This window comes from Dryobates pubescens, chromosome 12, assembly GCF_014839835.1.
Source record: "Dryobates pubescens isolate bDryPub1 chromosome 12, bDryPub1.pri, whole genome shotgun sequence".
Classification (NCBI taxonomy): Eukaryota; Metazoa; Chordata; class Aves; order Piciformes; family Picidae; genus Dryobates; species Dryobates pubescens.
Window position 1 is genome coordinate 19,223,285 of NC_071623.1, and position 14,833 is coordinate 19,238,117.

Genomic DNA, 14,833 nt, shown 5'->3' on the forward strand with positions numbered 1-14,833 from the left:
TGAACCTCCATGATAGTCCTTTTTCACAGAATCACAGAATCACCAAGGTTGGAAGAGACCTCAAAGATCATCAAGTCCAACCTGTTTTAATTCATTTAAAACATATGTAAAGAATCCACCCTGTCCTGCCCAAATTACAGTCTCTCGTCCTTCTGATTCCTCAGACCAGATTCTTTCTTTTCCTTTTGCTATCACATCAAATTCAAGTCTATTCTCCCTGCATGGCTTTGTATGATTGAGATCCTGCCAGTTTACCCTTTTTTGCTCTCCTCTATCAACAGGGCCGTCAGAACGAAGACAATTTGGTTTGTATCCTGAAACAGTGGAGTGAAGCAGGTGTTTCAGGAAAAAGAGCAAAGGACATTCAGAATCATATAACTGCCCCTCTTCATGCTTTCCTCTAACTGGTTGCCTTGTACACCAGCCACATGAGTGTCACAGCAGAAGCAAAGCTGGGCTGAAGCTGTGTAGAACAGGAATGCTGCCAGCAGGCAAGGAGATTGTGAGCGACAGATGCTCCTGCTGCTGCAGAAAGAGCCCCTTTCCCCACTGAAGCCACTGCCCCATGCCCCTCAGTCTTCCTAGATAACACTTTATCCATAGCTTTCCAGTATTCTGGCTTAAGTCATGGAATTATTGAGGCCATGGTGTTCTGGCAGCCTTGAGGGTGTCCTGCTTTACTTTTCTTACTGCTGATTTGTTGTTGCTTCCCACCTGCAGTGGGCTGTTCTGGTTTGGGCCTGCCCCTGCAGAGAGTTTGTGTGTAGCACACTGACTGGATTCAACAGATATCCCCAAAAAGATCTGTCATTTTCCTCTGGTGCATTTTCAGGTTAGGACCTTGCCTATTTTGTTCATAAAACATTAAGTGATCTATACATTATTATAATAAACTTCTGCAAAATACTGCCTGAAATGTCTTGAGAACTATAGTGAAATTTAATATATGCCTGAAAAATGGGAATACACTCAGATTTACAGCTTTGACTATTTTAAAATTGTAATTCTGTTTCAGTTAAGGAAAATGAGAGTAATTCACTCAGAATGCTGACCATAAAGGAAGGCAGACAGCAGTAATACACTTTGAATGCTAGCCTACAGAGATTTTTTAAATTGCTGTACTGTACACAGCAGCATAACTGTTCTATACTAAAAGTGTGTAAGGTTTATAAATGGAGTTCAGCTCAAAGCTGACTTGAAAATTCTAGAAGGCTGGTTACAAATACTAGCTGCAGAAAAAAATATAACCATGTGCTACTGTGATTGCCTTGTTTTTGCAGATCTACAGATTCCTTTTTTTTTTTTTTTTATTATCATACCCCTGTTCAAAGCATAGATCCTCCCTCTTGGGAATCTTTCCAGATGGTTTGAATTTGGCTCTCCAGATCACTCCTGCATTAGTAAACTGCATGATTTACAGAGAGAAAGTTTATTTCCATTGATACTGGAGTAGTTTGTTTACAGAAACATACTTTACTAAGTCATTCTCAGAATATTATTGCTGTTTGCCTCAGAAGACACCACCTGTGTAGTTACCTTTATTAATGGAAAGTGAGCATGATGGCAGTTTCAAATGAAAATGGCTTCAGAGAATGAAAGGAGGGAACCTTGATCTCCTATAGACCTAGTTAGCTATTCCCCAGTGCAGCCACAGAGATGGAAAATCTTTAGTGGATTTGTCTGTGAAATACTTGAGCACCGGAGTCTTAGTAGAGGCCCTGGGCATTTTGCTAACTACACCACAGTTAAGTAGCTTGGATGAGCAGTAAAGAGTGATGTCGGTGTCTCAAATGATTTCTATTTATTAATGCCAGTTTACTTTGGTCTGAACACAGGATGGGGGAAAAGAATTGCTACCTGAGAAGATACCACATCAGAATCCTTCATTATTAAGCCTGCAGAGTAGTATGATGTCCCAGAAAAAAAATGCAGTAGCTCAGCGAATATCATCAGCAAAAGTTCACAAAATTAAAGAGCTGAAGAATGAAATATTTGATTTACAACAGAAATTAGAAGCATCAAGCTTAGAAAAATCACATTTTGAAACAGATTCAGTGTCGCCACTCAAAAGCAATACCTGGCTATGAAAATTCAGAAAGTAACTTGCTGGATCTTTTAGCATGTCATTCTAATGAGGCAACAACTTTAAGGAAACACCTGAGGATATCTCAGAAGAATGAGAGGAATACATCCAGGAAGCTCAGAGAAGTTGAAGCAGAGCTTCAAAGCACTAAAGAAGCTTTGCAGAACTTACGTATGCTTTCAGAAGACAAAGCTCTTGCAGAGAGAGAGGAACTCCATCACAGATTATCAGTCCTTACAGAAAAAATGGAAGTGAATGCTAGGAGGATACAGGTAATATGTGTGTATCCTTGTGTTCACAAACAGTAATAGACGAGGTTTCTGTGCAAGAACAATGGAAAGGTTTTAGCTACTTCTTGTTGAATCCTGATACAATCCTGTAATACTGAAAATTCTTTTTAACCCAGTGCAGACCTCAATGTGAAGTACTAAGAATGGTAGGAGTACCTCCTTTCAGTATTTTAAAACCTGGCAGAAATGTGTGTGTAGATTAAGTTTGTCAATAAAGATCTTTTAGGAATTAAGTCATATGCTTTATCCCTGCTAGGCCAGAAGTGTTGCCTATAGCTGGAGAGTGTCCTTCAGCAGAAGGCCTATGCTGCTGCCTGCCAGCTGCATGGGGTAGTCAGGCTTGCTGGGGCCCTCTGGCCACAATAGCATGGACCCTAATTAATACTGGCAAAGCACAGGATTAGTCATACTTGGAGACCACTAGGCTGCTGCTGATCTACTTCTCTGAACAACCAAATCTGTCTCATCCAGAACTAGCACTGTCATTTTCATGTGGTGCTGGTGGGCACTATGGACATACCTACAGCTCCTGTTCACTAATTACTGTCAGTCACTGCATCTGGCTACAGGGCAGCTCCTGAATTAAGCAGTAGTCAGGTGTCCTAGATTTTAGGGTTGGTTCTACTGTTGGGTTTTTTTATGCAACTGTAGTAAATGCCTAGTGGGAGTTCAAGAGGAGATGATTCAGCTCATTTTAATATCTCATGCTTCTGTACTCATATTGAACTTTCCACAGAAAGACAGGAATACAATTTTTTATACAAAATTGGAAGACTGAGATTCCCACTGTCCTCAAGGAATTAATTTCTATTTTCTATGGGGATATTATGCATACAATGTAATAAAGAGCCAGGTAATCTTGGAGGCATTTCACCATCTGAACAGCTACATCTCAAATGCATTTGTTATATGAAAGAAATGAGTGTCAACAGCTAAATTCAGACTCCTTTTTGAAAACATTCTATTTACATAAATCTAGTGAGAAGCTATGGAAAGCATGTGGCAATGGCTGCTCACTTTACAGTTTTAGTAACTATAATTTCAGTGCATGGCACTGGATTCTAATGACAATATACTTGAAAAAGTACTCCATAAATTACCTAGTTTACATTTACACAAGGCATCCTTATGCTGCTGCAGTTACTAGATCTCAGTGTGAACAGAAGGGTTGTCATAACATTTCTCAAAGATGATTGTAGAGAGGTAATGTACAGTCTTATTTTTTGTGTTAGAATGCCAAATAAACTTCTGTGTATGTTTAGTAAAATTAGGTTTAAGACCAGTTTTTGCTCTTTTGAAAAATAATTTTTCAGAGACTTCATCATAATTTTATGTATTGTTTGCAATAAAATACAATCATTAGAAGCTTACTTTTCATTCTATTAGCATGCTTTTGTTAAAATCTGGTAAGAACAGGAATTTCTCAACACTCATACTGAGTACATCCATATGGTAAAATATGCCTGCCTTTTTTTTTTTAAAGAGCTTAGAAAAGCAGCTGAAGTTGAACAATAGCACCTTAAGTCATCAGCTGGCAAATGAGAACAAAAAAGCTGTGGAAGCTGGGATAATTACAAAGAACTTGCAAATGGAAATTAACTCTCTTCACCAAAAAAATCAAGGTATTCAAGCTTTTAAATAGGTTTCTGTTCCTAAGAGAAAAAAATCAAGTATTTAATGTTGTTTATTCCTTTTGCTTCTTTTATATTATGTAGTAATGGAACTTTTATTTCCTAGTTGAAGCTACAGTCTACCAAAAAAAAAAAGTCTTGTCAAATGATAAATTATTGCAGGTCCTATTTGTCAAAAGCTTGAAGTAGATCAGTAACTAATCAGCACAGAAATTAACATATCACAGTTTGAGCAAACAATTCACACCAACTTATTACCATTCTGATAGATCTAGGTCAATATGTTCATCTACTCACATTTCAAATGAGCTCCCTCACCAAAAAACATTCAAACCAAAATGAGCCAAATATTATAATCTGCAAAACTGGAGTTGAACAAAAAGACTTAATGTGAATGTTTCAACAGTTTGTTTAAACTCCAGCTTGGTTTTTAGACAAAAATTTTGGGGACAAATACGTACAGTTCAACACTTACTGTAATGCCTGCAAGCCAAAGATACAAGAAAACTCAAAAGTGACAACTACATAGAAACAGAAACACAACTGCCGTGAATGGTATGTCATATGAGCTGTAAACAAGAAAAACAGCACATGTTCCAGAAAACATTAAAACATTTGCAACTGTAACAGTTAAAATATACCCCTTTTTTTTTCTCTTTAACTTCTGTGTGAAGTAAACTAAGGAGCTTTGCACTAAGGAGCTTCCTCTTTCTAAACAGAAACAAATATCTGTGAAAGATGTTTTTAAGGGAATTTTCCCCAGACATTGAGAAGGGCAGAACAAGCAAATCCTGAGGATTCATAGAAATTTGAATTTCTGTGCAGGGGCATTGTTTGTTCCTGTTACCCGTGCAGCAGCTGTAGAAACTCTCCTCCTGATAGTTGGCAGCAGCCAGGCTGCCAGCTGCAAAATCCCAGTGAGCTGTTGGGAAAGCATAACAGTATAGTGCACTTCCTGGGCCCTGTATCAGAGGGCTGGTGTGGCCACGTCTTGAGTGTTGTGTTCAGTTCTGGGCCCCTCACTACAAGAAGGACACTGAGGTGCTGGAGCGTGTCCAGAGAAGGGCAATGAGGCTGGTGAAGGGCCTGGAGCACATGGCCTACAAGGAGCATTTGAGGGAGCTTGGGTTGCTCGGTCTGGAGAAGAGAAGGCTGAGAGGAGACCTCACCGCTCTCTACAACTACCTGAAGGGGGTTTGGAGCAAGGAGGGGGCAGCCTCTTCTTGGTGTCAACAAGACTAGAGGAAATGGTTTTGAGCTGTGCCAGGGGAGGTTCAGTCTGGATATTAGGAAATAGTTCTTCACAGAGAGGGTTATCAAACATTGGAATAGTCTGCCCAGGGAGTGGTGGAGATATGTTCGTAGCCTCAAAGAGGGAGAATTTTGTTTGGCTCACAAATGAAAATGACAGAGTCCTATTGATGTAAATGACAAAGTTACCACGTGGCCTGGCACAAAGGAAGATCACTGACAATGTTTTCCCAGGACAAGAAAATTAAATTGGTTAAAAGTAACTCAACACATTATAGAAGTTTAATAGTGTTCATTTCTTCTTAGGAAAAGGATTGGCAACTTAGTATAAAAAACATCTATGCAAATTGGATGTTTAAAGTCCCCAAAGACAAAAGTGATTCAGCACCTCATGAAAAAAGTAAGTGTACATTCATTTTTCTTTCTGTTAATTATGTTGCATTGTTTTATAACTGGGACATATATTCCAAAATAAAAGCCAATATAGTACTTCATAGGCTCAACAATATTCTGTCACGTGTCATTAAAGAAAAGTAATTGGGGTTTTTTGCTCATCCATTTTATGGCTACAAATACTCGACTTAGTTACAGCATTTAATCCAATTTTCATCATGAGTAGTGTTTAACATACTTAGCTTTAGTATACTAACAGTGACACTGAAGTAGCACTGCCATTTAAAGTGACTATTTGCCTTTGTTGTTCTTTGCCTATTTGTTTTTTAACAAAGTGAAGTTCTCAGTCCACAAAGCTTTTGCAGACTGATTTTTGTTCAGGCTGTTTTGTTTGACTTGACCTGGAGAAATGGCCACCTTATGATTCCCACAGTATGGCTCACTAACTCAAAGCACCACACAAACAACCCTCCTGTAGGAAGTTCCTAGTTTCAGTACAGAGTTCCGAAGTGCTATTATATGAACAAAAAACATGCATTGGGTCTTTAAAAACTGTTTTTTTTCATTTTCAAAGTCAGTAGACCCTGTAACTTAAAAATAGCAGAGATGTTTCAATATCCTTTATTGAAGCTCTTGCAATTTGTATTTTGTTGGGGTGAAATGAGAAGAGAAGTTTTCAGATACAAGGTTTAGGAATTTCAAAGTGCAGTCTGATGATCATACTGCTGAGAGAAGAGTTTTCATCCTTGGTTATCCTTTCTCAGTATAAGTAAGTTTAAATGGGTAACCAGAGATTGTAGTAACCTAGTTATTGTATATGCTCTCAACTAATTACATCTACTGAATTGATGCTGTTTAGAATAATATAAGAAAATGATAGAAAAGAACAACAGCAAGTTAATTCTATCAAGGAAGAAAAAAGTCTTTAGTAAAGAGCATTTCTCTCCAGTATTGGAGAGAAATATCTGTTACATGCAATCTTGTCTAGCAAACATTCCCAGAGTAGCTACCTTGTGTGAGATTCAGCTGCCTAGTTACAGGCATCCAGTGCCATTTGAGATGTGCTAGCACATTCTGCCTGGCCCTGTAGTTGTTGTTCCAGAAGGACACAGGTTTCCCATCAGTGCTATGTAACATTGGTCAGCCTTATGGGATACCTTGAGTACTTGAGGGCATCTCAAATGGCAGGAGGTACCTGTGTTCAGACACGTGGATTGCACCCTTTGAATAGAGGCAGCAATAGCTAAAACCAGCTCAAAGTCATACAAACCAAGAACTGTTAGAGAATAGAATAAACCAGGTTGGAAGAGACCTCCAAGATCATCATGTCCAACCCATGATCCAACCCACCCAATCAACTAAACCATGCAACCAAGCACCCTATCAAGTGTTGCAGTTTGAGCTGGGTGCCCCCCTGGGGTGTTCACTTCCTGTGTCCAGAAGTCCAGCCCAGAGGGATGGACACAGGAAATTGTGTATTTCCTACCATAATTCTTTGCACCACTATAAGATCCAGTGCGGAGTCTGGCACTTCCTCTTTCCTTCCCTCTCCGAGACTTGGTAACTGGGCGAGAGATCTCCTGGCCATGGGCCTGATTGGGCCCAAGGCCACAGGGGGATGGGCAGTCTCAGGCCTGGCCAGCTGAGACTAGCCCAGCAGAGGGAGGGGGAAGAAGGAGCCCTGGGGGTTTTGCATGCACCCTCAGGTGGGGATGGGATCTTTCTTTGTCACTGCGCTTTGGGTTTTCTGTAACATTCACTGCTTTCTATTTAAACTTTCATCACTTTTGCAATCCGTTTGCCTGAGTCGTTATTTCTGCCTGTGGTGGGGAGGGGATCTGACCCAACCCATTACATCAAGTCTCCTCCTGAACACCTCCAGTGATGGTGACTCCACCACCTCCCTGGGCAGCCCATTCCAATGGGCAATAACTCTCTCTGTGTAGAACTTCTTCCTAACCTCCAGCCTAAACCTCCCCTGGCGCAGCTTGATGTTACCCATGTGCTCACTACATTAGTCAGGGCCAAAAAAATTGAGTAATATAGTTTTCGTGAAGCTCTTACAAACACCTAATTGTCATATGCTTTAGATGTGGTGTCTAAAATTTGCTAATAATTTTGTTGCATACAGAAACTAATAAACAGATTTCAAGTACTCTCCCCACACTGAAAGTAGTATTTTGCCTATTATTCAGGATCATAAACATACAGGGGAAAGGTTGGTAATTCAAGCGGTAAAATTAAGAAACACAAATTCCAAACCAGACACAGGATTTTTTTCAATGAAATTCTGAATTCCAGTTTTAGTTAAGTCACATAACCAGCTGTGAGTTTGGTTTGTTGTTTGGGGTTTTTTTAAATTTATTTTTCTCACATATGGACTCGTACAATGTTGTTACTGAAATTACAGTACTTAAATCACTGTTTATTATTGACGTTCTTCTTTTCTTTAAGCAAAATACAGGAGTTGGAGAGAGCCCTGGTGTTTTGTAATGAAAAGGTTCCAAGCATACTTGTCTGATCTTTTGGTATTTTGGGCCAGTAAAGGTTTCATTCTCTGCCATGATGATGATTTAGAAATCTAGAACTGGAGTTAATGGAAACTGTTTTTCCTTTTCACTACTGACTTCACTTTTCCTATAACAGGCTTAGAAAGAACGATTTCTTCCAGAGATATTTCCTGTTCTGGTTTTCCCAACATTTTTACCCAGCAGGAAAGTAAAAACAGAAGTGTGAGGCAGCAATTTTTAACACTCCTGACAGCTGCAGGTAGACTTGCTTAGGTAATCAGAAAGCTCTATGTACATAAATAAACCTGATCTATTGAGCGAAGCCATTAATTTCATAAGCTTTTAATGAGAGCAGTTTGCTCAGCTGTGGGACAATCACACCCGCTCATCTAGAGGTACAGCTCCCCCTAGTTCTCAATCTGAAGAACGCTCTGATTTCTGTTGAAAAGCTGAAGAATCTTCCTGATGGTTACCTTTCAAAAGGGAAAACTAATTCCCGCCCCATCACCACAGCTAGTCCTTCAAGAGTAATACTCAAATTGTTTATTAACATCCTTTTCAACACAGAACTGCAAATATTTGAAAATCACCATTTTTAGGGAGAGTCTTCCTCTGACTTCAGAGATCAAGCCTGAGAATAAGGTTGAATGTTGACTTAAGATTGATCATATTTTTCCTGTAGAGCTAGCAACTTTCTCAGCTACTGTGCACATAGCATAATTATTCTAAAGATAGAAGAAAAGAACAATATACTCACCTACCCCAACTCATCTCCATTCAACTGTTTCTTTAAATGTCTCATTCAATCACTCCCTTGGAATCTCATTTCAAAGATCACAGACATTTCAGTGTTGAGCATTTCTTCAGAAGAGGCTGGTTCCATAAAGCCTTATATAAGCACTCAGCTTTGGGAAAGGTGAGTAACAGAGTCAGAGGGCATGAAAGCAAAACCCTTTATTGTACTCTGTAAGATCCAAATTTAGGAACCTGGGAACTGAGGCCTCACACCAGATCTCTTAAATTTACATCAGAATGTTACCACACAAACTAAACTCATGTAGGTTCTAGAGTATAAACATATTTGTCTGACTTTGCATGTTCTAGCTGAAAGGAATTTTGTATATCTAAAACTTAGGTGTATTTATGAGGTACTGATGTAAGACATGGAGCTGGTCCAGAGAGACACAAAAACGATCAGGGGGTTGGAGAACCTCTGCTACGAGGACAGGCTGACAGAGCTAGGGTTGTTCAGCCTGGAGGAGGCTCTAAGGAGACCTAATAATAACCTTCCACTACCTGAAGGGGGCCTACAAGAAAGATGGAGAGAAACTGTTTACAAAGGCCTGTAGTGATAGGGCAAGGGGCAATGGCTTCAGACTAGAGAAGAGCAGATTTAGATTAGATGTTAGGAACAAGTTCTTTACCGTGAGGGTAGTGGAACACTGGAACAGGTTGCCCAGGGAGGTGGTTGAGGCCCCATCCCTGGAGATATTCCAGGTGAGGCTTGGCAGGGCTCTGGACAACCAGATCTAATTGAGGATGCCTCTGCTTACTGCAGAGAGGTTTGAGCTAGATGACCTTTGGAGTTCCTTTCCAACCCAGACCCTTTCATGATCCTAAGTATAAAATGTCCAGAAGTTCAAGTAGGTATGTTTGTGTTCCAGTTTCAGCATTTATCAGGCAGAACAAAGAATTTCTTTAATAAAGGGCATTAAGATACGGGAGGGTAGCAGGGGAAATAAAGAAGTTTAAATCCTAGGCCAAATACCAGTACTATCAGTCATCAAAGATATCTTTTGTTTATACCAACAATATAGTTCCAGAAACTACTGTATTACTAATGATTGTCCTTTTTCAATAGGTCTTAGTATAAACAGATCAGTACAAGTAGATAAACACAGTTTTAGATCACTGCTGCTGTCACAGCATCAAACATGGGAAGCAGAAAAAAGTGCAGTTCAGCTAGCAAAGGTATGAAGTATTTGTATCCAGTCCCTTGTTTAAACTCTCAGCTAAACTGTATGTTATTCTGTGAATTTCAGTAATATGCCTGAATGGCTCAATCCCTCCTCTACAATGTGGATTGTGTGTGAATGTAATCATATTACAGAAAATATGTAGGACAAACTTTGTGATACAAAATAAGAATATCATAGTAACTGAAATTACTAATCTTCTTATAAGCATATCACTGCCTGTGTGCTTTTAAAAGTCACTAAGCAAGTGTTCCTTCATTATTTTTACTTTAAATTGCTAATTATAGGAGAAAAACTCTTCAGAAGATAAGAACCAAAAACATAAATCGAATTATGCAGATGCCCATTGTAGAACACAAAACTCATCAATGAAGAAAATACCAGAGCCAGAAACATTTACCAGAGCAGGTAGAGACATATTTTAATATTTTTCTCAGAAACTCTTTTTATAAGTTGAATGAACTGATGGTATCAGTCATTTACGTGGGTCTGACAGCCATTAAGCTGGCACCTGACCGACAGGAACTGGTTCAAGAGATTAAGAGTCACTGAAATCCAGCTGCTGGTGGAGGTGTGCTGACAGCAAAGCAACTCTACGCTACAAGACATCTCCATACTGCTGTACCTCTAAAAACAGTTCCTGGACATGTTGGTAAAAACCTGGTGCTTTATGTGCAAAAATGTGCTTAATAGTTTAATTCTACACTAATCAAATACTGATTTCAAATTGTTGGTTGTAAATCTTAATCATAGCTGAAGTCAAAACAGATTTCTGGCCTAGGATCTATTGCTGAGAAAGCAAAAGGGCTTCTTCAGGGGCTGGGAGTATCTCCTCATTACAATGATTACTGGAAATAGATTTTATGTAAATCTTGGCCATCAGCTGTATTCTTATACAAAAGTTACTTGCAGAGGACTAATCTATAAACATCTTTATTTTGAAGAAATTATATAGAGCATAAGAAAAGAGTCAGTGCATCTACTCCTTTATCTTACTTCTTTCTAAAAATATTCATGTTATATTCATTATACTAAGACTTGTAGAAAGAACTAAGATCTGAATGCCATCATGCTAAACACTTCAGAAATGGTGGGAAACATTACATGACCTAAAGGTCAGACATTTACAGAGGTGAAATGGGCTGCTGACGTCACTTACTAGATCAGTAACAGAACTAGTAATCTGGAACGTGTTAACTCCTGTGCTTTGTACTCCTTTACAGCCTGCAGTGTTCCAGACCCCACCAGATAACCCAAGTCACCATTTGTCTTCGAATCCCCTTTTAAACTGACAGAAAACATGGGTCGTCTTCTGATTCTGCCTGCAAATCACTCTCTTCTCTCTGACAGACTCTCATTTTCTTCTGGCTTTCACCCACTGCCTTAGACTTAGCTACTGAAGTCTTATTTAGCTATTTTAGTTATTGCAACTTCATACTTCTGCCTTAAGCTTGTGCTCTCTCTCATTTTGGAGATATTCTGTGTGTCTCTCCAAAACACAGGATCTATTACAATTTGTCCCCTGCAGCAGACAAATAGATTTACTGTAGGCATTCAGTACACACATACCTTTTTCTACTAAAGAGTGGAGTCAATTCTTTTACAGGCTGGAGAGTTTCAGTATATTCTGCTCCATGCAACAAACACCTGTGTTGTCAAGGGGAAGAAAATCATACACCTATTTTAAGTTCCATTTAAAAGCAAGAAAATTACAATTAGAGTTCAGCTCTCATGTAGTTTCTCTGTGTGTTGTACATGACTTTTCTGGCCCTATCTTTACTCATTACTGATTATATTTGCATGCTAATTCATTTAATAAATATCATGAAAAAGGTAAAAATAAAGCTATTTAGCTGCATTCAGTAGCACGATGATCTTGTTTAAATCTTACTTTGTCCTATTTGTTAGTAAATGAAATTGTCATGAAGGTGGAAATACCATCAATAGTAACAACTGAAGCAATTAAATAAGGAAGCAGAACCTGCTCTCATTAATGCTTCATGACTCTATGTTCTTAGGCAATTTAAGGACATTCCTAAAACTTACAATATTTCATTTTAGAGCACTTATGGGAGGACACACTACTGATGGAAGAATGCACTGGTTTGAAATTTATGGAAGAAGGAAAAAAGACAGATTTACTTAAACAGGAGCTGAAAAACTTGATGAGGAACGAACAAACTCCTTCAAGTGACAGTGTAAAAGAGAACAACCGTGAGGAAGATGCAGTAGAAAAATATGAAAAAGAAGAAAAAAGTCCAGATGAACAGCTAAATAACAGGGAGAAAGCAGGGAGTAAATGTGCAACTTCAGACCCAAGAGACAAAATATCCATTAGAGTGAAAAAAAAAAATACACATTCTCAGAAGCCACTGAGAATTTGCATCACAGGCTTTTTACATCGTGTCCACAATCAAGAAAAGGAAGTCTCTGCAACTACAGACATGCAGCTCAGGACTACAGTAAAACAGGTGACTCGAAAGTGAAAATCTCCTTTGGGCTATATGAACCATTTTTTTGCTAAAGTTACCAAAGCAAGGCAGGACAGCTCCACTGAAATGGAAGGCTGTACTCATATGGCATTTGCTGAAAGAAGTCTGACTAAAGAATTCTTTGGATCAGGCTGTGCTTGAAGAGATAGTCATTCAAGTTCTAACATGAGAGAAATGAAGAATGAGAAGTGAAAGGACGTGGGATTACACAAGCCAAATTTCAAACCACGGCTACTACTAGTTCATAATGTAAAGGATCTAACACCGATGAAATTGTTACAAATAACCCCATAAGAATACACAAATTAGTTTAGATAGTGATCAGGTTTTTACTCTAGAATTACAGATCATTTAAAACATTCTTTTAAAAATACCAATGGTTTTGCCTTTAGTAAATGCATATAAAAACTTACTGAGAATTTGTTTTTCCAAAATGATAGTCAAATCAGTTGTCACAACGAAACATTATCCTGTTCTTGGTCTGTGCACGTGATGCATCTTTCCAAAAGTGCTTTAACAATGCTGACTCTTTTACTTGTTACCAGTTGTCCAGGTTAGTCCTTGTGTTGTAATGTTCAGCTTTTTGCATTCTCTCTGCAGTTTGAAATTTGGAGCTGATTATTTCTTAGCTAGCTGAAGCGAGGAACCTACTTTCGTAAGATTCATCATTGGGTTAGTACCAACAATGCAGTAAAAGAAAACAATTTATTTTCTTCACTCCTGAAACAGCTTCCAGAATTCACACATAATAAAAACAATTTGCTATTACATTGTTTTCACTGGCCTTATAAAGCTCTAAAGCTTCATTCTTTTCCACTGTTAGAATTTATCAAAGCAGCTTGCCTGGTAGCTTCCAAAGCTGACATCCAAAGATGAATGTGCAAGAGCAAACTATTGTTTTGGAGAAGTCAGGCATATCCAGTTCTCAAAAAGCCTTTAAAAAAAAATCCTGCATTTAAGGTTATGTAAGCAAGGGTACAAAGATTATGTTTTGTTCCTCGCAGTAATTGATGAAATGCTTGCTTAAAATGATGTGAAGTTCAGGAAAGTTGTATTAAAAAAAAGCTTCAGAAATGTAGTACTGTAAAAGCTTTTCATGGTGATTAAGACATTTAGATTCTAACCTACTTGTGGCTTATTTATTTTTCAAATTTCAAAGGTGTTTTTTTTTTGAAGTAGTGCTTCAACTGTACAGGGGACAGGTTTCAAAGCATGACTTTGTGCACTCCTCTATGAACTACTACTTCCAAAGCTAAGAGCAAACAAGCATACATAATTCAGCATTCCTATTGGTACTTTCATACATAATCCAACATTCTTATTGGTACTTTGGTACTGACTAGGTGACCAAAAGCCTTTTTTCTTTGGCTCACCCAAATGTTTTGACTGGAGCAATCTGCATATTTGGTGCCCCCATGCTAAGTGTGGATAAACAGCAAACTCCACTGTGAAGATGTTAAATTGTGTTCCAACAGCATCTCCTCATGCAAGAACATGAAGGGAGGGTGTGGTTGATTTGAGTTTAGTTTTGAGTTTGTTTTTTTTTTTCTTAGGGAAACTAACATTGAAAAATGGGTTAGAAAACCTGAAGTGGGTTGAAAAGCTTTATTAAATAAAACCAAAATTACACAACATTCAGTCCCAACATATTATTACATACAGTACATCTATTTTGGTTTTCATGTTGGTCCATAATATTAAAACTTTTATTAATTAACATTAAAAAACAAAATAAAACATTTTGTGTTTACATACACATACTTTTGAAATTATTTCTACATGCAGTGCTACCTATGGAGGGGCCCTAGCCCCTTCCTTGCTAAATGATGGCAAAGGATCTGAAATAAAAGATGCATTCCACTGCAGAATTGGAAGCTGAACAAGAACGGTGAAAGCCCAACAGAGGAGGTAAAGGCATCCACTAGAGATTTGTTTAGGCTAATGTCAAAAACCCCAAGGATATCTGAATAGTAACTTTATAAACCCACCCATTTGCCTGATGGGGCACCAATCATCAAGGCTGCAGATCACAGAAGATAATACAACTTTGTCACTGTTCTACAGGTACAGTACTAAGATTTCTGTCCTTTAAATTCAAAGCATTGTGGCCGTTCCCTGTACCTAAAACACAGCAAGAAGCATTTATTCCAAACCATGTTTTTTCTCCTCCTCCTCCTGCTTGCTACTATTCTGTTTCTAGGTTTTTA

The 14,833-nt window shown here is 38.5% G+C and overlaps 1 protein-coding gene across 1 annotated transcript; it reads left to right on the forward strand.

Moving 5' to 3' along the window:
• Positions 1-1,835: 1,835 nt before the first annotated feature.
• LCA5L (lebercilin LCA5 like) lies at positions 1,836-12,900 on the forward strand. The gene is given in 9 exon segments (XM_054165869.1): positions 1,836-2,030; positions 2,032-2,355; positions 3,857-4,003; positions 5,562-5,655; positions 10,020-10,129; positions 10,422-10,542; positions 12,196-12,476; positions 12,479-12,646; positions 12,648-12,900. Coding segments are annotated over 9 exon segments (1,539 nt in total). The 5' UTR covers positions 1,836-1,907; the 3' UTR covers positions 12,819-12,900.
• Positions 12,901-14,833: the final 1,933 nt, after the last annotated feature.